This window comes from Culex quinquefasciatus, chromosome 2 (assembly GCF_015732765.1).
Source record: "Culex quinquefasciatus strain JHB chromosome 2, VPISU_Cqui_1.0_pri_paternal, whole genome shotgun sequence".
Classification (NCBI taxonomy): Eukaryota; Metazoa; Arthropoda; class Insecta; order Diptera; family Culicidae; genus Culex; species Culex quinquefasciatus.
Genome location: NC_051862.1, coordinates 40,519,771 through 40,545,138, shown reverse-complemented (window position 1 = coordinate 40,545,138; position 25,368 = coordinate 40,519,771). Strand labels below are relative to the sequence as shown.

General features: G+C 41.4%; 2 protein-coding genes across 2 annotated transcripts in view; both read left to right on the top strand.

Annotated features, from left to right (window-relative positions):
* The first annotated feature begins 214 nt into the window (after positions 1–214).
* LOC119766935 (histidine-rich glycoprotein-like) overlaps positions 215–25,368 on the top strand; it is a 47,779-nt gene continuing 22,625 nt past the window's right edge. Inside the window, exon 1 of the mRNA XM_038253511.1 lies at positions 215–704. The gene's annotated coding sequence lies outside the window, so the exon portion shown is untranslated. The remainder of the gene's footprint in view (positions 705–25,368) is intronic.
* LOC119766936 lies at positions 12,900–13,696 on the top strand. The gene is made up of 2 exons (XM_038253513.1): positions 12,900–13,106; positions 13,164–13,696. The coding sequence occupies exons 1-2, from the start codon at positions 13,083–13,085 to the stop codon at positions 13,677–13,679; spliced, it is 540 nt and encodes a 179-aa protein (XP_038109441.1). The 5' UTR covers positions 12,900–13,082; the 3' UTR covers positions 13,680–13,696.

Genomic DNA, 25,368 nt, shown 5'->3' with positions numbered 1-25,368 from the left:
AAAAAAAATTGACAAAACCTATGTAATCAACCCTATTACTCCACCACCCAGCAGGAGAAAAACCACGAGGTCTCCCCATCAAGAGAGCGTGAGCGCGAGAAAAACTCTCTCTCACACCACAACCTCTCTCCCGCTCTTCCCAGCAGCTGTTGTTGCTCTTGCTTGCAAGTTTTGCTAGGCTGCAAACCCTCCACAACTTGCCGTCGGACCCGCTGGAATTAGTCAAATTCGACGTACGAACTCGCTAGGATCGTTTCCGACCAACGGGCGCGCGCTTATTCGTGTTTTTGTACGAGAGTGTGTATTTGTGTGTGTGCGTTTTGGCCGTTGTTGTTTACAACCTGAAATTTTCCATAAAAATTTCCGCAAAGTTGAAAACTTTCCAAAATTTACATTTTTTCCTGGAGTGTAAAAAGGTGTAATTTTGACAGTTTGGAGAGGGAGGTTTTAGTGAAAACGTAACGCTGATAGATGGGGGTCGTCCCCAACCAAAGCTGCACCGCATTTGCATAACGTTCAGCAAGTCGAAAGATTAGTTGTGCCGCCCACGGAAAACGGCCTACGAAGAAAAAAGAGTAAAATAAAGTTTAAGGTGACGAAACGACACAAACGTGGAATAGTGCGCGAAACATCCGTCAAATCGGGTTTGACGGAAGCAGAGGAAACAAAACAAAACCGCGAACGTGGATAGCAGAGCCATCAAAGTACGTAAGGAAATCAAACAAAGTGATCGACACATGGGGACACGTGTGTGTGTGTGCGTGTGTGTGAGCAAATAAGTTGGAGCAACTAAAGGAGGAAGTGTTGAGCAGAAGCGATTATCGGATAGGCAAAAAGAGTTAAGAAAAGAGGAAAAAGAAAGCAAGAGAAGCACAAAGTCAATGAAGCAAAGCAAAGTGGAAATGAGCAATACGTGAAGGAAGAGCGATTGACAAAAAGGCAGTCAATGATGATTGCAGCGCGAATACAAAGTGACAAAAATGAGTTGACTTAACTGAAGAGAATGAGTTTAAAGAGAGAGAAGGATGTACCGTTGGATAAATCGGGGTGTGTTGATGAGTTGTCACCGTAATTCGCGCGGTTTCTTCGTACTTGAAGCAACGGTTCCAACTGTTTGTTTAAGCATTTTTTATGTCAACGAAGTTGACCCTCATAACCAGCAAAGGAAGAGTCGAGCAAACTCAATTTGTCGAAAATCGCGAAGCGATCCAAACTCTTTGTACGGAAAATTCAACACAAAATCAACTTTCAACATCGTTCTAAATCAACTTTCCGGACAGCGATTGGCGCCCACCTTGGTTCAGCGATTCGATCAACCAGATGCAGCAGCAAAAAGCAAGTGTTCGAAACCAGACTGCGAGGAAAAAGTGGTTGTCGAGTTGAGCTGAGCGATGTTGATAACGAAGTGGTTTTGGAGTGCGGAGCAGACTTCACCGGCATGCGTTCGGCGGAATCAATGAATAGATTTTCTATTCAAATTGGATGAAGTTTATTCAGGATTTTTTGTTGTTTCGACGCAAAACGAAGTAGTGATAGTTGGTCTAGACACAATAGACGTCAAATTGAAGAAATTTGACCGTACTTGGGGGGTGGGTAGAGTAATTGGCTCCCTCTTTTCATCTGCTGTTACGCAAGTTATTTGGAAGGGAAAATTGTTACTTGCTAGCCACCCTGCAACTACAGTGTAGTGCAAGCTGCTAGTATTTACATTTAATTGATTGGATTAATTTGTTGACTCACGCGCTGCTGGTAGACAAATTGCACGTGGTGCCAATTACGTGACAATACTTGGTTGAAATGGAGGGCTGATGATATCAGAAGCACCTTTGTCATACAATTTTTAAATTCAATTTTAACTTCGATTATTTTAACACAATATACTGAAACATTATGCATTTTTTATTAATTTCTGGTCGAAAATAAATTAAGGAAAATGTCTTTTTAAAAGTTACACAACTGTAAAACAAAGATTACCAAATATTCATTTAATAATGCTTATACAGTATATAAATTCTACCATCACACAAAAAATCAATAAAGCATAAAAAATTTCACATGTTTTGATTTCCGGTAACCTAGAACTGGGCATCGGCATACGAGAGGATAAAGAGCACGATTCGGTAGATAAATCGGAGAGGATAAATCCCGAAATTTCCGAGAGTACTTTACTTTTGGGTTCATTTTCCTAAAAAGTTCATCTGCTAAAAAAAGTACCAGCACCGAGACTTGAACCCAAGACCTTCGGCATATTGAACCGTGCCTTTGCCGTATGGGCCACCATGGTTCGGTGACTAAGTGGCGGTCGTTTGTCCAAATAAGCCAATCAATAGGATGAACTGATCCAATGAACGCATGAACACGCGAGAGGACTATACTCTCGCAAAATAGCACTTTCCTCACGTTTCTTTTCGCGAGGACTATCCTCTCGTTCTTTACCTTTGGGTGTTACAAATTTTCTAAATAATGATAAGCTCTCATCATTACAATTAAATCACCTACCGATGTTTGGCCACAAAATTTAAAATTCTTCTACTCAGGTGTGTTCACGTAACTAAACAACATTATTTAAAAGTACTCATTAAAAAAACTTTTAAATCAATCAATTTTAATAAAGAATAACGTGTTTTGTGCACGGGCCCTGAAAGCCTTTAAAATTTAGAATTCTTATTTATAACTTTGTACTCACATAAAAAAATTGTGTAAATTAGGATGGTGTAAAATTACAAATATTCAGAGATAAAATAACACATTTTTTCTTACATGAAAGACAAACCAAGTTCTTAAGCAGAAATTAAACAGAAAAAAATTATTTTAGTTTTCCACATGTAAAATTTGTTTTAATCTAATCAACTGAAAACAATCTAAAATGCATTTTTCTGCATTGATAAGCACATTTAGCATGTTTGGGCTTGTTTGAAAATGATTTGAATTTTTATGAAATTCCAATGAACAGCACCGCAAAAAAATATTTTTCGCAAAAAATTACATTTTCGTCAATACTTAGATATTTTGGAAACTAATGATGGCAAAACAACTGGACATGTGTATAGTGCATTTTAAAACACTTTTTTCATTAAAATGTTGAAACCATGGCTCGTAATTTCAATTTTTATACTTTTATATTTTTTGCCTCCCCCTTGACTTTGGTCAGAGTCGAGGGATATAAACTTCAAAAAATATTTGCAACGGCCTTATCAAACAATTATGGAAAATATTTTCAAGTCAATCTTCTTTCAGAAGTTTTGAAATTTTCTCAATGTAAAAAAAAAGAAAAAAAACACACGACTAACACAGAACAAATAGTAATAGCACACTGATTTTTAGTGATCCAGTGAAGAAGGCTTCAAAATATAAGCCGAAACGTCGGTAACGAAGGAAAACGGTTGTTACTTTTATTCGACGGAGCCAAATATGAAGAAAACTGAAAAAATATATAAATTTTTAAGCGAATGTAAATAATCATAAGTTATATTTCATACACTTTCAAACTATTTCCCACCGTTTCTAAAATTTTATCAATTTTGAAATTTTTAAACATAATTAGTCAAAATAGTTGAGCACAATCTGTCAGTTGCCAAACATTTAAAAAAAATATACAAATCTTTTATTATCAAATTTCGCACTTTGTAATCGTTCGGGAAATTTGTATTTTCTTCTTATATTTTTTTAATTTAAAGTGCAAAAAACTGTTTTTTGATTTAATTTATTTTATTACGTTTGGGAAATTTGTATTTTCTTTTTATATTTTTTTTAGTTTTAAGTGCAAAAAAAAGGCTTTTGATTTATTTTATTAAACTATAGAGTTTTTTGAATAGGTCCTATAAACATTTAAAAGACAATAGCTTATAGGACCTTTTCAAAAAAACTCTAGATTTTTCTTTTAACATTAAAAATTGGTTTTACATAACAAGTACACAGCTAATTGCTCTTCATCTCCGTTTTGCTTTTTGTGTTTGTTTATGTTAGAATGAACATAAATTATTAAAATTTCATTTTTATGAGCAACAAATTAAAATTTATAGTATTTTAAAACAATTTGGTAAGACAAATTTAAATATATTTCATATTATATTGTAATAAACTATTCTCACATTTAAAAACATGATTTGAAGATATAAGAATAAATTAAGAAATTCATGCAAAAAAGTGAAAGTGTATGATATCAAAAAGTTATATTTTAACAAGAATGGTAAAATTCAGCTTTTGTGATATTTTATGATTTCAAATTATAAAAAAATGAAGACTTTTAGATTTGAGGATTCATTCCCTGAATTTATTTTTTTTTAGATTTTTAAGCTTGTAAATTTAACTCACATGCAACAAAAAAAGCGGAACTATTTAAAAGATTTCATTGAATCAATCAATCAATGGATCAAATAATAAAATTTTAGTTAGAATAGTATACAATATTGTAGCAAATATTTAAAGTAGAATACTCAAAAGAAATCTCAAAATATCAATGAAAGTAGACGTGAAACTGATAAAGAAAAAGCACTTAAACTTTAAAAATGTTCACAACGTCCTTTAATACCAGCACTACAAATCTGAAGGCAAAAAATATTACAAGAAACTTCAAATATGCATTGAATTATCAAGATATAATTTTACAATTTTGACGCGAAAACCATTCATTTGCGTTTAAAAGAGCTACACTTGGTTTAAATGTCAAAAAACTTATTTTTTAGAAAAAAAAGTTTTGTTTGCTTTTTTCACAAAATGTCATTTTTAGGAACCACCCTAACATGGCTAGGAGCATTTTAATGACCAAGTTAAAAATCTCTGAGCACATACAATTTGACAAACAAATTACATAGTTACCTGTTTAGCATAAACCATGCATCGTGTTGTTCCTTCTATGAAGCAAATGATTAATTTCGAATGTAAACAATTCCAAAAGCAACTTTCAACACATTTTAATTATATTTCATTGAAACCATGTTTACACTTCAGCAACGAAAATTGATTACCCCGACAGTACACACACTCACACGCAATCGACTATCCAAAACAGGTCCAGTTATTTGCCCAACCAAGTCACGTTCCCAACCCCCAAAACTCTTTGTCCAGCAGCTTGACTGCAAATTTAAGCCAATTTGCAGCCCCCAGCGGACAATCAAATTATACCATCGTGCCAAAACAGTTCGAGGTCCGGCCTCTAATATTTTATTTTTATTTAGTTTTTCACGATCAACTACCAACAACTATTATTCGCGCGAAGCGTCACCCGGTAATTACCGGTGGTGCTAATCAGTCATATGGCGAGTGTCGCACCCCTCGCCAAAACTCAGACCAGGGTTGCCGATTTGGACCCACATTTCGTCACGCGCACTCACCTTGATTGGTCTGGCTGAACGCCTTTTAAGGAGACTTGAACTGGGGGCATCTCGGTGCAAAAACCAGTTCCGAAGAGTCTTGGGCAAAAAAGTAGGCAAAAACCGCATCTTGGAATTATAAATAGCTGCGATGACATTTGCATTGGTGTTGGTCCCCGCTGGAGCCACCGACTTGAAGAAGTGGTGGAGTTGAGATATAGTTTTTAATTGGGCGTATCTCAAACTCACTTTTTTTTATATATTTTTTGTGATATTTGTAAACAATATCTAGATGTTTTCAAAAAAATGGATATGCCCTTATGAAAAACTTCTCTCGCAAAAATATTGTCTCATCCTAGTTTCGCAAGTTTTAAGTGACTGCGACGCCTCTCAAACACTGCTAAGTAAGTTTCGCGTACCAGTAAAACGAAAGTGTAAAACTGGCCCTGGAGGCGTGATCTACTTACAAGTGGTCTTGCCTGAAGTGGACGGATTTGCGCGGACAATCTCTTGGTGCAGCTACTAAACGACCTTCAGCCGGTTTGGTTTTTGCTTGATGATAATCGTAATGGACTTTCGCGGTGCAAAACGGTGATGGCTGCTTCATTAGCTGGTTTGTCTTTAAGAAGCTGACTTCATCAGCTGATCGGTTGCTGCAAGTGCAGCGACAGCTGGGGAAATGAGGGGGTGGAACTGGAATATCTCGCTGGAACGGTAGTTGACCATTGATTGGTGGGTGGATGAACAAATTTGTGGAACAACACAAGCAGTGCATGTTAAATGACTGAACGAAGCCAACTTCACGAAATATCTTGAGATTTGATATTTCGTGACGGTTGCTAACTTAAAGTTGACAGATTGACAAATTGACAGAGGTTGGTTTACGGGAACCACTGAATTCACTTAAGTCACTTCACTTACCTTACACTTCACTAATATGAACACCAAACGCCATCTTTTCCTTAAAGTTAGTACTTACCTCAACAGTTTTTTTCTGTTAAACGATTTTACTACTTTATGTTGAAGTCCGTAATATAAGTGACATTGATCATTTTTCAAAATTAAACCATAACTGCTCGATAATTCTGCTATAGTTCCAAATTTTCTTTTATCTCAAATTATAGTTAGTTGCAATACTTATAAATTTTCAAAAATAAATCTTAAATGGAAAATAAGCAAACCTCACGAAAGCCAAACGGATATCCTCTCACTTGTCCACTTCAAAACGGCTAGAATTAAACCCATATCGTACAAGGGGCACTAAAATTTAACAACCCCCGTTGCCCATTAATCAAACCCCAAACTTAACCACCAACTGTAGACTGCAACCCGTTGAAATAACGATTCCAATCTCCAAACAAACATCCGCTCGCCAGAACATCGCCAGCTCAACCACAAACCTCAGCTTAGCTTAGACGCTCCGTCAAAATGATCAGCAACTTCCCCTTCGAAATCTCGACTTCGCAGTCGATGACAGATCACTGCCCAAGGGGGGCGTCACCTGATCTGAGATCACCCGTCAACAAATAATCCTCATCCCCGGTGTGTTTGAGTGAATCATAACGATCCGCAGAACCGATTCTTAAGCCCCAACGAAAAATTCGAGCAGTTTTGCTCGAAATTCGCCGCAAAACAGGTTTGCAATGAAGTGAAACTGATTGCTTCTCGCGCTCGCGCGCGCTCGTGAAGGTGAATAATAGTTTGGAATAATTGGTTGAAATTCTCACTTTCGTTGGAAACCCGAGGGGTAAGCCTAATCGTGAAAACTGCTCGAAGAAGAAGACAAGGCGCGATGAGGAAAAAACACAGTGAATCAACGAAAAAAACGAGATGGAATTCAGTGAAGGTGAAAATGAAGTGAAAAAAAACGTCGAAAATGGATTAAAGTTTTTGCCTATTCAAATCGCTTCTCAACAGCTCACACACACAACCGCAGGTGCACGCATGTGTGATCACACTATTAAAAACAAATATGCTTTTGAAAGTCATTTCTGGTGCCAACGAAAAGTCGCGGTGGATTAAAATTGCCGCAGCACAAATCACAAAGCCTAGTTTTATGGATTATGTCGCAAGATAGTTTATAAATTTTTCGGTTCAAGAATTGTCATCGCCTTCGGGGCTTAATTAGAGCCATTATAGTGCGCCGCTATTGTTTCCACAGCCAGCCCTTTTAATTCGAATCACGGGGACACATGACAGATGCGCGCTCCTTGACGACGACTTACGATGTGTGTGTTATTGTGAATGACAATGCCAACCAGGGTTGCGAAACAATAGGTTCCGTGAAGAAAATTGCGCGCGTGACCTGGGTTGGCAGTGTTGCTCAAAACTAGTTAGTTTACGCAGCCCCAAACAACACAAAAGTCATCCTTTGTGCTGTTGATTGGACGTTGCGTAAGAACTTCACGAAATATTGGAACAGCAATATTTCGTGACAGTTGTAGATTGAGGTTGACAGTTGACAGAATTTTGACACTTACATTCACTGCATCTCACTCACTTCACTTACCTTATCATTCACTGTAATGCACTCACTTCACTTCAAAATTCATCTCTTTTATACTTACCCCCTTGACTTTGACGTCCGTAATAGAGAAACACTTTAAGAAAAATCATTTTCTTGAAATCAAAAACTTTCGCCACGCCCTTGACTTTGACGTCCGTGATCGGGAAACGCATCCGATGCTTTCCAATTGCATTTTTTCGATCAAAAACTCAATAATTCATCCCACCCCAGTCCAAACCTACGCACTAATTGACGCCGCTCACGACTCGTGTGTGTGTGTCGTTTTCAAGGTTGAAGCTGTTAAACCTGATATCCCACCCGGCATGACAACGTCCGCGACGTCGACGCTCGTGCAACTCACATTTCATTTCCAGGAACCGTGCCAGAACGGCCTGCAAACTAGTTAGCCTACTTTCCGTGAAGTTGGCGCTGCAAATGTGATACCTCTCGCAAGACTCTCGCTTTTCGCGCGCTCGTTCCAGTTTTTCCACCCGTAGGGCATTCGGAATGTCGGCGGGAAAAACTGCGCGGAATCGTCGATTGTTTTCAATTATTTTAATCAAAAAAGGCTAGTGCGTTACCATACTTGGGGTGGGTAAAGTGATGGCCGGAACACACTAACGAACGGCATGGCGATGAGCATGCTAGGTCTGCAATCAGGATTAAATTTTGAGCCAGAGCGTGAAATGAAATGTTTTGCTGAAATTTTAATGACTGTGCGCGGGGGTGGAGCCCCCAGCCCTTATGAAAGTGAGTAAATTTGGGGTATCATGGGCTGGAGGTATGAGAGTGGAACCTTTTGAAGCACATAGATGAGTGATCAAATTGTTGGAATTGGAGCAGGGAGTTCATTGAATGTGAAAAATCATAATTGGTTTGACAGATTGACTGATTTGACAGTTTACATAGCTCACTTACCTTCCTGATTAATATTCGACTTGCTACTTAAATTATCAACTCAAACCTTTATTCTGACGTCCGTAGTTGAGAACTTCTTCCCAAGTACTTACGTCAACGTTGTAAAGTTAGTTGACAGGTTGACAGAATTGACAGTTGACAGCTATTGATAAAGCACTACATCACTTACCTTTATTGCTATAAATCACTTCAAACAAAGTATCCACTGTTCTTACCTCTATGATAATTTCATAATGTAACAACTCTTGACTGTATTCTTACGTCCGTAACTGAGAACTTCTTCACAATTTTTCACTAAAAACGTTGTTTACGCTTGATTCTAGACAACGGTGCCGTCAACCTGTTCAAATGAAAAGTTGATTTAGTTGACAGGTTGACAGAATTGACAATTGACAGCAGCACTACATCACTTACCTTTATGGCTTTAATTGACTTCATACAAAGTCTCCACAGTTCTTACCCCTACGATTTTTTTCTTAAATTATCAACTCTTCACTTAATATTTACGTCTGTAATTGAGAACTTCTTCACGTTTTCTTCTTCAAACACACAAGAACCTAAGTTTACAAAGTACTAACCTCTTCGAATATTCCTGAAGTATCAACCTTGACTTGAGTCTTACGTCCGTAATTGAGATTTTCTTCACAATTTCATATTTAAAAATATTTTTCAAGCTTGATTCTAGCACACCGATAGCGTCAAACCAGTGAAGTGAAAAAAGTTGACTTAATTGACAGAATTGATTTTTGACAGATGTTGAGAAAGCCCTACATCACTTACCTTTTCTGCTCCAAACACATTAGGCAACAAGTCTCCACAGTACTTACCCCTACGAATATTCTTGAAGTATTGACTCTTGACTTAATTCTTACGTCCGCAATTGAAAACTTCTTCACAAATTCCATCAGTAACCTTTTCTGCTTAAAACTCACTAGAAACAAAGTCACCACAGTACTTACCCCTACGAATATTCCTCATGTATCAACCCTTGACTTAATTCTTACGTCCGTAATTGAAAGCATCATTGTTTTTTTTTTTCAAGCCTTTAAAAATCATTTCTAAGCGTTCAGCCTAGTTCAGCACCCCCTCGAAACACTTCCTCTAATTACCAGACCACCCAGCTCTCCAAGCGATTCTAGCGCACCGATAGCGCGCGTCAACCCGCGCGGTGGTCATCACTACCGTTCGGAACACTACCGTTTGATGACTTAGCTGTGCGCTCAGACGCGCACGTGTTTTCCTAGATCTCTTCCTAAAGGCGGGGGAATAATAATTAAAAGAGTTGCTTGTGTGTACATATCGGGGAAGACGAGAAAGAGTTGGATAACTGCTGTTGGATACCTCCTGCTGTAGAAATCCATAAAAGTGCCTGGACTAAGACAATACCTGGGGTTGGAAACCTGATGGGGGTTCACTGGAGCGTTTAGGCTGGTTAGCTGTTCTTTTCTCCGAACGTGCACCGGAGTTTGTTTTGCACGTTACGGTTGGAAGATCCGGAGAAGGAGGGAGCACGCTGACAGTTGTTTACGAAGCATGTTTCAAAAAATCTTAAGTTGAGACTTTGCTGGACTCAATATTGCTTCCAAATCCAAAGATCTAAAAGTCACGAAACCAATGAAGACATCTCAAAACTCACCCAAAATCACCGCGGCATCGCGGTTTCAATTAATCTCATCCGCTCTACTTCCCCTCAAGAACTCCCCAAGCCCATGCCAACCAGAGCACATCAAGCTGCGATGACTCACTCGAAAAAAGCTCCCCGTTCGTTAAGCTCAGCTTCCGTGTCTTGGCGGGTTCTGTACCACCTACACAGAGACGCGACTTCTTCCTGGGAGCTGCATGATGCGCAAAAGTTTTACAAAAAGCGAAACCAAGTACACAGAAGAAAGGCAATTAAGTCTAGGCCACATCCCGTGTACTGCATCCGGATGGGGGGGAGGGGGGTTAAGTCCTCCCCTCCCCTTTTGAACATTGACGAACGCTGGGCGCATAAGGCACGCGCGCGCTGAAGAGGGTTCGCTCTTTTGTGTTCACGAGAGAGCAGCGCATTGTTGAAACTGGTAAATTAAATTACCATAAAAATAATAGAAAAAGAGTTGCAGATATTGCGCTCGAAGGGGGGAACGGAAATTGAGGAAAGCGCGCGAGGAAGTGGCTGTGTTTGCTGATGAGTAGCTGTTGTTTAGACTGGGTTTAGGTTGTAGATTAGCTAGGGTTATTAAGTGAAACCTTTTGGATTAGTTAGTGGAAAGCAAAGGGGAGGGGGGGAGTTTACAGCTATAGGGCTGACCTAATTAATGCTAGTTGACATTGACAGCTGGTGACAGAATACTTACATGATGTTGATCTAATCACAATAACTAATGTATTGTGGCTGCTTCTTAATCACTACACTACACACTGTTACACAATCACTTCACTTCAAATATTTCGATGGAGTTCACTTACTCCCTCGACTTTGAAGTCCGTAATTGAGATCTGCTTCTGATTGTTCAAAATACCCTGAAGTCCCTAATCAAAATCTCGTTCTTCTAGCTTAATTATTAAAATTAATTAAAACTAGTTAACATTGACAAGTGTTGACAGAATACTTACATGATGTTGATCTAATCACAATAGATGATGTTTTGGGGCTGCTTCTAAATCACTACACTACACAATCACTTCACTTCAAATATTTCGATGGAGATCACTTACTCCCTCAACTTTGAAGTCCGTAATAGAGAAGCAAACTATCAAAGCATACCTAATTGAACGCTAGTTCTTCTAGTTTAAACTACTCTTCCGAAATTGTGCTTACCACCCAAAAAGTCACGTATGCCAATTTAGTAAACCTTACGAAAACATTCCAAGTACGTTCCAAGTACGCTCCGGACTCGCTTTATTTCGAACCAATAAAAATCAACCACGGTCACTTTTCGCTGACCGTGCGTACTGGCAGGCATTTTGATGACCCCCCGCCATAAATCCGTTCTAGGTTAGCACTTCTGGTGCAATAAACAACCAAATTGGCCTGTCCGGGAGTTCTGTAGTTACCAGTGCAAAACAAACCGACATGATAAATCGCGATGATTTCTGCATTTTATGGTATCACCTTTCAGCGGCTTCTGGGGGTGCTATAAATTGTGTCTGAGTTGATTCTGGCGAAAAAACAAGTCGAATTATGCAGCTCGTCACCGAAAGGCATCCATTTTGGCTGAGGCGACTGAGTGCCGCACGATCTCGTTGAGCACTTAATTATTGCTAAGCGGTGCGAAATTGATGCGCTGATTGAAAGGTTAATTGAACGAGTCGTGGCCCAAATTGGCCACACCTCGTGGCGCAGATCTTGAACTCCAAAAGTTTTGTACGCGATAAAAATACTTCGTCAACAAAAAGTGTGTAATTTTTTGCTTCTGCCTTGCAAGCTCATCAATTTGGGCTGCAAACGGTCATCAGCGGGCGATAATTACTGCTTGCAGGAAAGTTATGCTATCAATTACATCGTTAAGCTGTTTTTTGGCGCGCTCGCGCAAAAAACGTGTCCCAAACAAGATGTGTGCATTGATTGGATGATTATGGATTCACTGCACGTGATAAATGGTTAGGAAAATATGCTCGTTGAGAGAATCGAGCATATTTGACTTATTTGACAGGTGACAGAATTGACAGTTGACAGAATATCACTACACTAAACACTGAATCACTTCACTTTGAAAACCATACCAGGAGCAAGAAATATCATGAAATTGATGTTCGTAATAGAGATGCATCACAATTGTTTTGATTTTGACAGTTGACAGAATTACAGTTCACTAAACACTGACTTACTTCACTTCGGAAACCTTACCAGGAGCAAGAACTCCCATGACTTTGTAGTCCGTATTAGAGAATCATCGCAGTTGTTTTGATTTTGACATTTGACAGAATTTCAGTTCACTAGTCACTTTTATTTTGATTTCGTCACAATTGTTTTGATTTTGACAGTTGACATAATTCCAGTTCACTAGTTTGTTTTGATTTCATTACAATTGTTTTGATTTTGACAGTTGACAGAATTTCACTACACTAAACACTGAATCACTTCACTTCGAAAACCATACCAGGAGCAAGAACTACCATGAAATTGAAGTCCGTAATAGAGATGCATCCGAGGGGCGTGACATTGGCCTTTATGAATTAATTTTAGCAGTTAATATATTAAGGAATTAAATACCTCACGTCATTTGACATCTGACAGCGCCACACCTGCATTCAAAACATTGGTTTTGTTTGTTTCTCTTTCGCGCGCTCAACTGTCAAGTTTGTTTGGATTCCGTGAAGCGTTGGAAAAAAAGTGGTGATGGATAAAGTGAAATTTACGGAGAATGCAGAAAAGATGTGATCCGCTGGTAGAGTAGATGCTGCCGGAGGAAGAGATTACATTTGCATCATTATTTTGCTTCCAGAACGATGGCTTTGCTGAGGGGAACGGAGAATTATTCTTTAAGCCCAACCTGTTCCACGCTCGGATCGCACACAATCTACGCCAAAATCCCGTGTCCCCGCTGGACGATGCCCATCAGCCGGCTGCTGACCGAGATGACCGGCCTAGATTCGAGCGAGTACCAGCCGCACTGCTGGCCTCCCGGTATCTGGTCACACAGCAAACGAATAACGGTTCCGCTAAAAAGGACCTGGACGGTCCCATTGAACCGGTTGTGATAAAGCCGGCGGTGAAACGACCGGAAATGAACGACGTTTGCCAGTGGATGATGACGGCGGGCCGGATGGGCGGGCGGTGCCCTTTCAGAAGAACCTGGACAAAAGCAGCTGATGCAGACGTGTTGCTTAATGGGAATGGGTGGACGCAGCAGCAGCGAAGCAAGAGGCAGAACAATTTGGACGAGGAACGGCTACAGATGGACGAAGCGGAGATTTTTTCTTTAAGCATGAACCCCACATGGCAGAGTTGTTGCGGATGATTACGGTGGAACCTATGCTGAGCAGCCCGGGAGCATGTTGACAGCTCCCATACAAACTGAGCGTACCTCTTTTTGTGGGCCCAGTGGGCCTAAGATGGCGGCCTTTGATATCATCTAGCCAAACATTTGAAAATGGCGAATAGTTTAAATTAATATAGTTTTTGCCTACTTTCGGTTTAAAACGACAAAATAAGCATTCTGGAATCATTTTCTTGAAAAACTTGTTTAAAGATACGCCACGTTAAAATATTAGTCTCGAACAGTTGGAAGGAGCGTGCCGCGAAAGCCGTCACGGAAAAAAAGTTTCCCATGCAAATTTTGAGTTGCGTTTTTAATGGGCGGACTCCGACGAGGTCCACATGCCATCTGTCGGTGGATACGCGCAATTCACGAAAACTGTCATGTTAGGGGACGGCTGATGCTGAGGATTCTGAACCGGGCATGGTGAAGTACCTGACAAAATGGCGATGAGCAGCTGGAGAACAAAACGGTGCTGCTTCCCGAAGGATTGAAAGGGCAAACCGAAGTTTCTGTTGAGATAACAACCACTGCCCCCTCTTTTTGCTGCGCTACTGCGCCAGACCTGAGTGACGTGCTCCTCTAGCTGTCACTGTCTGTTTATAATAATAAAAGTCTTTTTCAACCGCTTTGACTGTACGCACGCGTTTTCGTCGTTCCTCCTGTAAGCCATCCGAAACCTCTTGAGGTTATGGGCCCAGGTCGTTTCAAGTCCGGGTAGTTTTTCGCAAGTTAAGTTTTCGCGATGTCGGAGGGAGCAGTTGTCCGTGAAGATCGGTACCATGTCGCATTGTTCGACGGTACAAATTACGCGTCCTGGAAGCTGAGAGTTCGGGTACTCCTGGAGGAGTATGAACTCTGGGACTGCGTGGAGCGTGACGTGGGCGAGATTCCGGAGATCGTCGTGAAGCCGGAAGATGCCCCGGCGGCCCAGACGGCGAAGCAGAATCGACGGGAGCTGGAGCTCAAGCGGCGGCGGAAGTGCAGGCGACTCCTGATCGAGCGGATCCACGACTCGCATCTGGAATATGTGCACGACAAGGTCTCGCCGAAGCAAATCTGGTGCACGCTGCAGGATGTGTTCCAGCGAAAGAGCATCGCCACTCGCATGCACCTGAAACGCCAAATTGTGGGCATGCGATTCGAAAGTGGACGGCTGGCGGATCATTTTCTGCGTTTCGACCGGCTGGTCCGGGAGTTCCGTGGAACCGGTGCTGTGATGGAGGAGCTGGATGCAGTTTGCCATCTGCTGCTGAGCTTGGGGTCGGCGTTTCCGGCGGTTGTGACCTCCATCGAGACCATGTCGGAGGATAACCTCACAATGGAGTTCGTAAAATGCCGGCTGCTGGACGAGGAAACAAAGCAGCAAGGCATGGGCGATCAAGTGAGCGAGATGGCTGCATTTTACGGCGCGAAACAGCAGAAGAAATTGCGCTGTTTTTCGTGCAAGAAGGAAGGCCACAAAAGTGTCGACTGCCCAGCGAAGAAGAAACAACACAATGAGAGCGCGAATGTTGCTGACTCGAGCGAGCGCAACAGTGTTTGTTTTGTTGGTGTGCGCGGTGCTGAGCCGCAGAAAAAGCAGCGGCAAGTAAAGTGGTTCCTGGACTCGGGAGCGTCCGATCACCTGGCGCGGGATAAACAGCTGTTTATGGACCTGCGCCGACTGTCGGAGCCGATCGAGATCGCCGTGGCCAAGAATGGCCAGTCTGTGGTTGCGGAGTACTGTGGCACAGTGAAGATGACGGCTGCTGTGAATGGCCGATCGATTGAGTGCACAGTGAAGAACGTTTTGTTTACACCGCACCTGCGGCACAATTTGCTATCTGTTGTGCGGATCGAAAAGGCCGGAATGCGAGTTGTTTTTGACAGCGGAAAAGCTCAGGTTTATCGTGGAAATGAGCTGATCGTGTGTGGTGTTCGTCGGAACAATTTGTACGAGATGGATTTTCGTACTTTCGATCGTGAAAAGTTGTTGTGTGATCGTGCACAAACAGAGCATAATTTGATTGCTCTCGCTGAATGTTACATGGTGTCATCCCCGAAGCAGATCGTTGGCAGAAAGTGCAAGAAAACGATCGTTTGCGACACGTGCGGTGCAGGTAAACAAACACCGTGTGGAACTTGGGTTGTACCCAGTCGGAGAGATGTCGGGTACGAAGCCGGTGAACGGGTTGAAGTCGGGCTGGAAAGAAAGCAGCAGAATTTGGTGCGTCCGATTGCTGCCGATGCTGATGAACCTGGTGGTGATCCCGCTGAAGAAGAATTTGGCCGTTGGGACGAAGAACCTGAAACTGAGCCGAATGTTCGAGAAGATGAAGAATCCGGAACAGTTGGTGCGGATGCAGAACAGGGACGTGGATACGGATTCGCCTTGTTTGCTACGAGTTACATCGACAACATCACGCAAACGATTGCTGAGAGGACGAAACCGGACGAGGTGATTGATTCGTTGGGGTGCAATAAAAATTGTTCTTTGACGATGCTCCCCATTGGTCGCACACCGGTCACCTGCAAGTGGAATCGTTTGAAGCGAGGTGACGGAGTTGTGGCCGACAAGTACGAGGCGAACCAGAACGTTCCGGCTGGTGTTTTCGTTGGATCATCAAGAAGAAGAAGAACGCGCAGCCAGATGGACTTCAGCAGGGGAACGCCCCTAGGTGTTGGCTGCGTTGATTGCTGTGTGAGAGTGTAGACGGGATGCTTCGGATTGTTCGGAGAGTTGGGACTACTGTTTTGTAGTTGAGATGGTGCTGTGGTTGAGCAGGGGTGTTGAGATAACAACCACTGCCCCCTCTTTTTGCTGCGCTACTGCGCCAGACCTGAGTGACGTGCTCCTCTAGCTGTCACTGTCTGTTTATAATAATAAAAGTCTTTTTCAACCGCTTTGACTGTACGCACGCGTTTTCGTCGTTCCTCCTGTAAGCCATCCGAAACCTCTTGAGTTTCTTCTCAATATTGTTTCTTAGGACTAGACAAAATCAAAATAAAGCGGAATAATATTCTTTAGTGTGGTGTGGATATTACGTTGCGTGGTGAAAATGCATTTTTATTAGCACAAATAAAAATAAGATTTGGTTGTTGTTTTTTTGTGTTCGCTTTTTATTACCCAAATAATTTTACCGAAAACTCTGCTCTCGCAGGCATCTTCCGTCCTAACCACTTCTCTGGAACCAAGTCTGGAACAGTTACGTAATTTTACATCGTTACATAATTCGCCACAATTGGCTCTTGGTCCTGGCCCATCCTCATATTCCGGGTCTTCCGGTCACAAAACGTACGTCCGCTGGATCGTCTTCGATGGCTTCTTCGTTGATGTTCAGGTGCAGGCGCTCTTCCAAGACGAAATCCATGAAATCGGTGCTGTAAATGTTGGGAAGGCAGGGTTGGAGGCCAGTTTGCACTCGAAAACAGACACGGCGATTTGTCGAAGCCCCGTGAATTCATTTGCGATCATCCAATGGGGACGAGTCAGCTAATTTTCCAGAGTTAATCATGTCGATGGAAATGATGTAGGACGTTGTCTGCCTGGATCCGGTTGACCACGTTCAGGAGGCAGGTTAGGATCTGGAACGCCACAGTTTCAAGTGAACTGGCATTATTGTACTTTCCGATGCAGTAAAAGCGATGTACATCTGGCAGGAGTTCAACCAGTTGGCTTGTTGGAGCAGATTCCTGGCGAGCAATGCCCTTTGTTTGGTTAACGCAAATACGCAATCAAAACAAAACAAAATTTGACCAAACACAACAACAAATATCCCGCGCAATGTCAAGCTGCCAAATCAATGTGGTGTGAAAAGAGGTGGCGTTGTTTTGGTCGTAAACAAAAGTTAATTTTGCCTTAATTTGTTAATTTTGACCGTTAATTAATTAAATTATTTAATTTCTTACTATTGTCCCGCCCCTTGGATGCATCACAATTGTTTTGATTTTGACAGTTGACAGAATTTAAGTTCACTAAACACTGACTCAGTTCACTTCGGAAACCATACCAGGAGCAAGAACTTCCATGACTTTGTAGTCCGTATTAGAGAATCATCGCAGTTGTTTTGATTTTGACAGAATTTCAGTTCACCAGTCGCTTTTGTTTTGATTTCGTCACAATTGTTTTGATTTTGACAGTTGACAGAATTTAAGTTCACTAAACACTGACTCAGTTCACTTCGGAAACCATACCAGGAGCAAGAACTTCCATGACTTTGTAGTCCGTATTAGAGAATCATCGCAGTTGTTTTGATTTTGACAGAATTTCAGTTCACCAGTCGCTTTTGTTTTGATTTCGTCACAATTGTTTTGATTTTGACAGTTGACATAATTCCAGTTCACTAGTTTGTTTTGATTTCATTACAATTGGGTCCTAAAATGAAGCTTAGATTGCTGATATTATTGTTTACAGCGATAAAGCTTATTTTTCTGAGTACAATGACCCTTTGTACGACCACAAAGAGTTTAAAATGGATTTTTGAATCAATTTTGAAAAATTAACCTCGCGGTCCTTCTTGACAGAAAAGCTCCTACTTGACAGCTCGTTCCATGGGGACCATAGTTGATCCATAGAAAAAATGTTGTCGTGTCAAAAAAAATTTTTGCACTAAAATGAAAAAAAGTGATCAGAAATGGTTTTTAATCGTGTTTTTTACCGTTGTACATAAAAATTTACATAGGGCTTTAGTACCCAATTGTTTTCATTTTGACAGTTGACAAAATTTCACTTCAACACTGAATCACTTCACTTTGAAAACCATTCCAGAAGCAAGAACTCTCTTAACTTTGAAGTCCGTAATAGAGAAGCACCTCGGATGTCTCAATTATCTAACAATCTACCTCAAAAGCAATCCCAATTCATGGGAATTCCCATTGCGCCCCTCACAAAAGAAAATTTAATCAGCGCTTCCTAGGCAATTGACGTTTTAATAATCATAACTTTTAAAAGCCCTCATCTTCACCGCTGATACCTTGAAGAGGTAGCTAATCACTTTAGGAGTGACATCATCACGCAAAAGGCCAACACCCACGAGAGAAAACCCCGTCCAAATGAAACTCTTGAAAAATGCATCCAAACCTAAACGGCTTTATCACGCCAACGCTCCGTGTCTCAAATCCACTGAATGTTTAATTTCTGTTGAACCTCCCTCCTCATGGGAGGGGGTAAACCCTAGATCTAACCACGCGAGAGGGCATCGCTGCGCTGTCGCGGTGGGAATTCGGAAGTTTCACCCGCCATTGTTGTGACTGCTGATTAGCTGCATCTGCCACGTGTGAATGTCACTTGTGCCAGTTTCCAGCGAAATTTGTTGTTTTCGTTATGGATTTCTCAATTACGGACTTCAAAGTCGAGGGACTAGAAACCTAGAAAGCCACTTTTGAAGTGAAGTGAACATCAATCAGTTTGTTATGAAGAGTATCTGTCAACTGTCAATTCTGTCAACTGTCAAAATTTGTCAACCAAGTGTTCACATTTGCAAAGGGCATTTCGTCAAAAGTAAACAAACTTCTTGTTCTTATTGATTTGAACGAGTCGTAAGTGAACTAAATATGCAGAAGTTACGACCTTTTCAAAATGTAAACACAAAACTGTCAAACTGTCCACTTTAAGTGACTAAAAAAGTGAGGTTATCCCTCGGTACAACCCGCTTCAAATGACCCTATTCGTAGGCATTGTTCGTTTGAGGGCGTAGCCACTAAATCATCGCGTTACTATTTTACAGCGCGCTGCGGCAGAGTTATGACAATTGAACACACCCAAACAACTACAATGACAGATGTCAACAGAGGCGTACACGGTGTTCCGCGGGGAGAAAACAGGGCACCCACATTTCCAAACAACCAAAATGAAAATTTTATTGCCTTTTCACGTGTCTCTGTACGTGTACTCTTCGCCGCAATGTGACAACTATAATGGCAATATGGCGCAAGCGACCGCAAAATACAACACCGACGTCGTCGACGACGACAAAGCAAAAGGGCCAATGTCCCATAAACGGTACAACTTTCGGCCGACGACGGGGGTCATACGCGTTGTCGCAATTACGAACGTGCGCTGTCCGAAATTGGGACAAACCGTTCGTGTTTTGTTGTTTTCGGCGGCGAACATGCGTTGACGCGAAGAAGCGCACGCGTAATTGCCAGGTTCTGGAAAGTTGAGAAGGCCAACTGCCAACGACCGGTGTGGCAGATGGCGGCGTTGACCGGACAGATGGTGGTGTTTATTGCGACGATCAGCTGGTGCAAAAACAGGTACAGTTATCGTCGTCCAGGCACACGTTGATAGCTTGATGGAAATGAACGGCATAGTCTTGAACTCGGTCAATATCGAAGGGGGGGTTCTGTAATGAGGAACATCTGAGTCGCAAAAACCTTGGAGGTGTTCCCTGTATCGTTTAACAACGTTTTTAGTATAAAAAAACAAGTACTTTGTACTTTTGAGACCTACAAAGTACTTGCCTGTCAATACTGGTGACCTTTTCGATGTCCCCATCCTCTTAAATCACAGCCAGGAACTCGCTGAAGATCCCGCACAGTGCGGAATTGTCCGCGACCCCACCATCATCGATATTGATCGAGTTCAATTTTTCCAAACCACTATCATCCACCAAACAAACTTCGCATCAAAGCCAGAAATCGAACCTCTCATCGAGGATTTGTTGTTTTCCCGACGACTGTGTCTGCGCCACTACTGACTGACTGACACAACCGAATGCACCACATCGAGCCCGGGCCGGCTCGTCATTATTATTAAGTAGTAAATGATTTCGCTAAAAAGCTCATAATAATAGGTTAGCCCGAGACTCGGCACCGCGAGGAAGAAAAGTGAATCTCCGTTTTCTCATCGTAGCGCGAACGGCCAGAAAATCGGAGAGAAAGATGGTGAACAGATTACACGCAGCAACAACACCATCAAACGGATCATCAATATGAAGTTGGTGTAGTTGTTTTCTCTAGTATGGGATGGGTTAGTTTGCCCTATTGTGAGGAGGAGGGAGGCAATTAACACCAACCCTCCCGGGACGATTAAAAGGGAAAGGGCACGAAATTGGTTTTTGGTGAGTTTTGCTATTGCTTCGGAGCAATGTGGAGTACGTTGGCGTTTGAACCCGCTCATTTTAGGGCTTTTAAAGTTTGGGTGGTTTAAAGATCAGAAGGTTGAACTCGCTAAGGTTTACAACTTTCTGATCGCAGACATATCATCCTTTCAGAATGATATGACTGAATCATAGTTTGACAGAATTGACAGTTGACAGACGTTGAAAAACTTACCATGATCTCCTATTCATACCACTACGCACTACTTGTACTTACCTGAAATCGCAACATAAACTACTTTCAAGCCCTCACCACCTCCCGCTTGACGTCCCGAATTGAAGTGTCACTTTCCCAACCCGCTAACACACATCTCCCTAGACCCACTTCACGGCTGGTCACTTTTCTGGCACATTCAAAACAAGCCGCCGCCGCGCAATCTTCCTCTCACAGGGCTAATAAATCATCATTGATTGCCGGTTTGAGTCTCGGATATCTTAAGTGTTGAGGTATCGCGAGGAAGTCATGTTACAAGCCTTTCTAATTACTATGCACGGTGCGATCGCACCCACCCCCGCGCGCAACACTTGGAAGCGCGTCCCACGTGATGGTGGTGGGCTGCGAGCCCACTCGCGTTCTTTTTCGAAACCTGTTGCTCCAACAAGCTCCAATCATAAGTGGTCGGATGGACCGCGAGGGGCAACTATGTAATCAAGCGCTAACCCCCGCATGCCAAGGCGATACGAACTTCGTCGGAGTGTGGTGATGATAGTGCCGGCGATGAGGGTTCAGCCGGAACTCGGCTAAACCTAACCTCAAATTTGAACTGGGTGTCAATCAGTCATTTCCTAGCTGGTGGAGGTTGTTCACACTGCAAAAGAAGATGCTTTAGTCTAGTGGAGATTACGTCACTTTTTAAAACATAGTTTGCTTAGAGCGTATCCTAGACCTTTCCAAAAACTGTCCAGCTCCAAGCGAAACTTTTTTTTTGGGACATCGTGGAGATTTTCCCTTTTCCCCTTAAAAAAAGTGTCCTTAAAAAAGTGGAGCATGAATACTACCCGACTTACAAATTCTTTTCCATATCACAGATGCGAATCTGATTCAGGTAGAATTGGCTTTATTTACAATCAATTGTTAGGCATCCAGTTCTGGAAAATCATCATATATACATGACGAAATCCAGACTGAAAAGTCATTTTGTATCAAAATTGAACCGATTCAGACAAATCGGTTCACCCAACTGGTTTAATAGTTGTACCGGTTGACCATTTCTACCATAAAATGTATTATCCGACATATCTATCTTCATCAAATTGGCTGAAAAGTCAATCTATATCTTAATTGAACCGGTTCCGACATTTGTTCAAGTCTTCGGATCAGACAGCTAAAGCTGTGAAGTCCGTAATAGAGGAGCTCAACAAACTACTCATTAAAATTGAGGAGCTTTTTAAGGTTCAATAAACCAATTTGTTTATACTCCATTAAATACAGTGGAGATAACGTCATTTCGATGACGGATTTAAATCGAATTTTGGGGATCTGTGAAAGTCAAAAGGTGAGGCATTGCGAGCTTCACAAAATGGCGTTCAACACGCCATTTTGCCACAAAACTTTTGTGACAGTTGACAAAAATTAAGTGATTTGACAGTTGACAAGATTGACAGGTTTGGCAGAACTGTTAACCAATGAAACTTCAGCAATTACTTTTTCGCTTTTACTTACCTCAAAAATCTCCCTCAAAGTGCGTATTAACCCAACATTAAAGTCCGTTATAGAGAAGCGCATCAACCCACCTATTACCAACTTCACAGAAAGTCAGTATCTTGACAGATTTTGATTTCATGCCGATTTGAAGTCCGCAATTGGGAAGCGCCTAGGTTCAATTCCAACCATAAAACGTCACTTTTCACTGTGCAGTTTTCTAATCACTCCTCAATACCCGCGTTCGATACGTTCCACAACCACAACTTCAACGTCGCGCTCAACGTTTATGCAAATCTAGCCCAGCTGACGTTGGTGGCGCGGAACGGCGGCGGATGTGTGTGCGATTTGTATCAACAACAACATCATGCAACACCCACACCAACCTCCACAGGCAGAACATGGCGGTGTTCTTCGGCAAGGCCCATTGTGGCGTACAAACTCTCAGGGATTTAGGTTAGTGTGTAAGGGTTTTTTTTGCTGGCGCGGTTTGCAGATTGAGGTTGTTGTTGTTGTTTGTTTTTTTATGGGTGAGAAATGTCGATATGCGTACGATGGGAGCATTCTTGCGGAAATGTTGTTGTACTATTGATTGTTGGAATGATTGAGATGTTGGAGGAAATTCTCACTCAGTTGTTTTCCGTGTAGTTTGAAGAAGGAAGCAAGGTACTAGATATCTGTAATATTTTTTACAGATTTTTACTCTATACGGAAATCTGTGCAATAAAAGCTTGACAGAGATGGCAGATTGTGACAGATGTTGAGAATTTGACAGTTGACAGAACATGTAATCACAACATCACTACACCACTGCACCTCACTAAGTTCACTTCGAAAATCATCGCAACGTACTCCCATGACATTCAAATCCGTGCTAGGGCATCTCCAGCACTTTCGAGTCAACGTTCGTTTCCAATGCTTCTCAATTACCATATTGCGGAACAAACGAATAATTCTCCACACACGCACACACCTGTCAGCAAATCACGTCGTTTATCCTAATGTCACCATCTGTCACTGAACCCATTGCAGCTCAGCAGCTGCTGCCGAGAGCTGCTCAGGTATTCAGGTTACATCTCAAACCCCTCCGATGAGCACGTGATTGCCAATAGCTAGTCACTCCAACTAGTCTTAGAAGCACGCGCGGAGGAGTATAATGCACACACTTGCGCGGTGGTTCGATTAATATTCAATGACATCACGGAACCGTTTCCGAGTTTGAAGCAAATTGAAGAAAATCATTCAAGTTTGTGTACACACGCTAAATGCGAACTGCACGTGGGGGTGACTGCTGGTACAGCTAGATTTATAATTAATGATGCTCAGCGGTTGGACTTTTGACGGTTGACAATGTTGCCAGCAGGGCAGGATGAAAGGGCAACGTTCCAATTACGGGCAACACTTGCACAACGCAGTTGTTTGCCGAGTCAGCGCATACGGCTTTTGCCCAGAAGAGATTTCCTAGCCCTGGATTCACTTTGAAAACAAACGAAAACAAACAAGTGAATTATGAGTTCAGTTCAGCGCAAACCTGTTTGTACGGTTAATTACATTTGAGCTTCTCCGGGTGCTCACCTTGTTTTTGCTTCTTCCCCGAAAGCCACGTGTGTGCGCGGGCAGCCGTGAACCAGTACCGCGCTCTGTTGTGACTGCTACCTGGTTGTGGAAATGTGAATTAGGGGTATACTGTGCGGGTTTTGCATTCGTAGAACAACGGTTGAGGAGAGTCTGGGTTAAAGGAATACTTAATATAATTAAATTCTTTATTAACTTTAAATATTTGGAATTCTAGAAATAAAAATATTTGTAAAACAGTTAAACTTAAAAAAATAAATGTTTAAATACATAAAACTATTGCAATACTTAAAATGGGCAATTCCAGGTCAACTGAGTACACTTTTGGACTCGACCTTCACCGATTAGGACCAAACTTGGAGGGAACGTTCATCTATCGATAGTTAACAGAAATCCCAAGTTTGGTGCTGATTAGACCATCCCTCTATTTTTGGCACCGCCCTCTTTTTTGAAAATTTCTAAAATTTTTTTTTTCTTTTAATCATAACTTAGCAAATACTTGCCCACTAATATTATATTTTACCGTGTCAAGTATTAAAAATCAGTTTTGACCAATTCCTTATGTTTTTATTTGTTTTATTTTATCACCATCGTGTTCCCCAGACAACCTAAACCTGAAACTAAAATGAACTATTGGCGAGATACAGCGATTTTACTAAAAAAAAAAAGTTTGATTTTGCGCTGCACTCTGTCCTATGAATTCAAATCCGAAATAAGTTTCTCACATATAAAAACCGAACTATGCGGGATTCATCCCTTTTTGTTGAAAAGTGCACCATGTACTTTCAAGTGCTGCGCAAAATCATACTTTTTTCAGTAAAATCGCTGTATCTTGCCAATATAGTCCATTTTAGTTTGAGGTCTACATAGATTATTTTGTAAAATTGTCCGAGGAACACGATGGTGATAAAATAAATTAAATAAAAATATAAGGAATTGGTCAAAACTGAATTTAAATACTTGAAACGGTAAAATATAATATTAGTGGGCAAGTATTTGCTAAGTTATGATTAAAAGAAAAAAAAAGTTTTTTAGAAATCGTTGAAATAAAATATTAGTGGGCATTTAAGGGTTAACATTTTATTTTTATCGAATTTCTTGGACAATTTTCTATAAAATAAAACCTCTAGAAAGTCTTTTGCTCAAGTATTTACAAAGTTATGATTAAAAGAAAAAAAAAAGTTTTTTTAGAAAATCGTCAAAAAGAGCGCGGTGCCAAAAATATTGGGATGGTCCAAACAGTTCCAAACTTGGGATTTCTGTTAACTATCGATAGATGAACGTTCCCTCCAAGTTTGGTCCAAATCGGTGAATGTCGAGTCCAAAAGTGTACTCAGTTGAGATGGAATGACCCAAATGCTACTTAAAAATC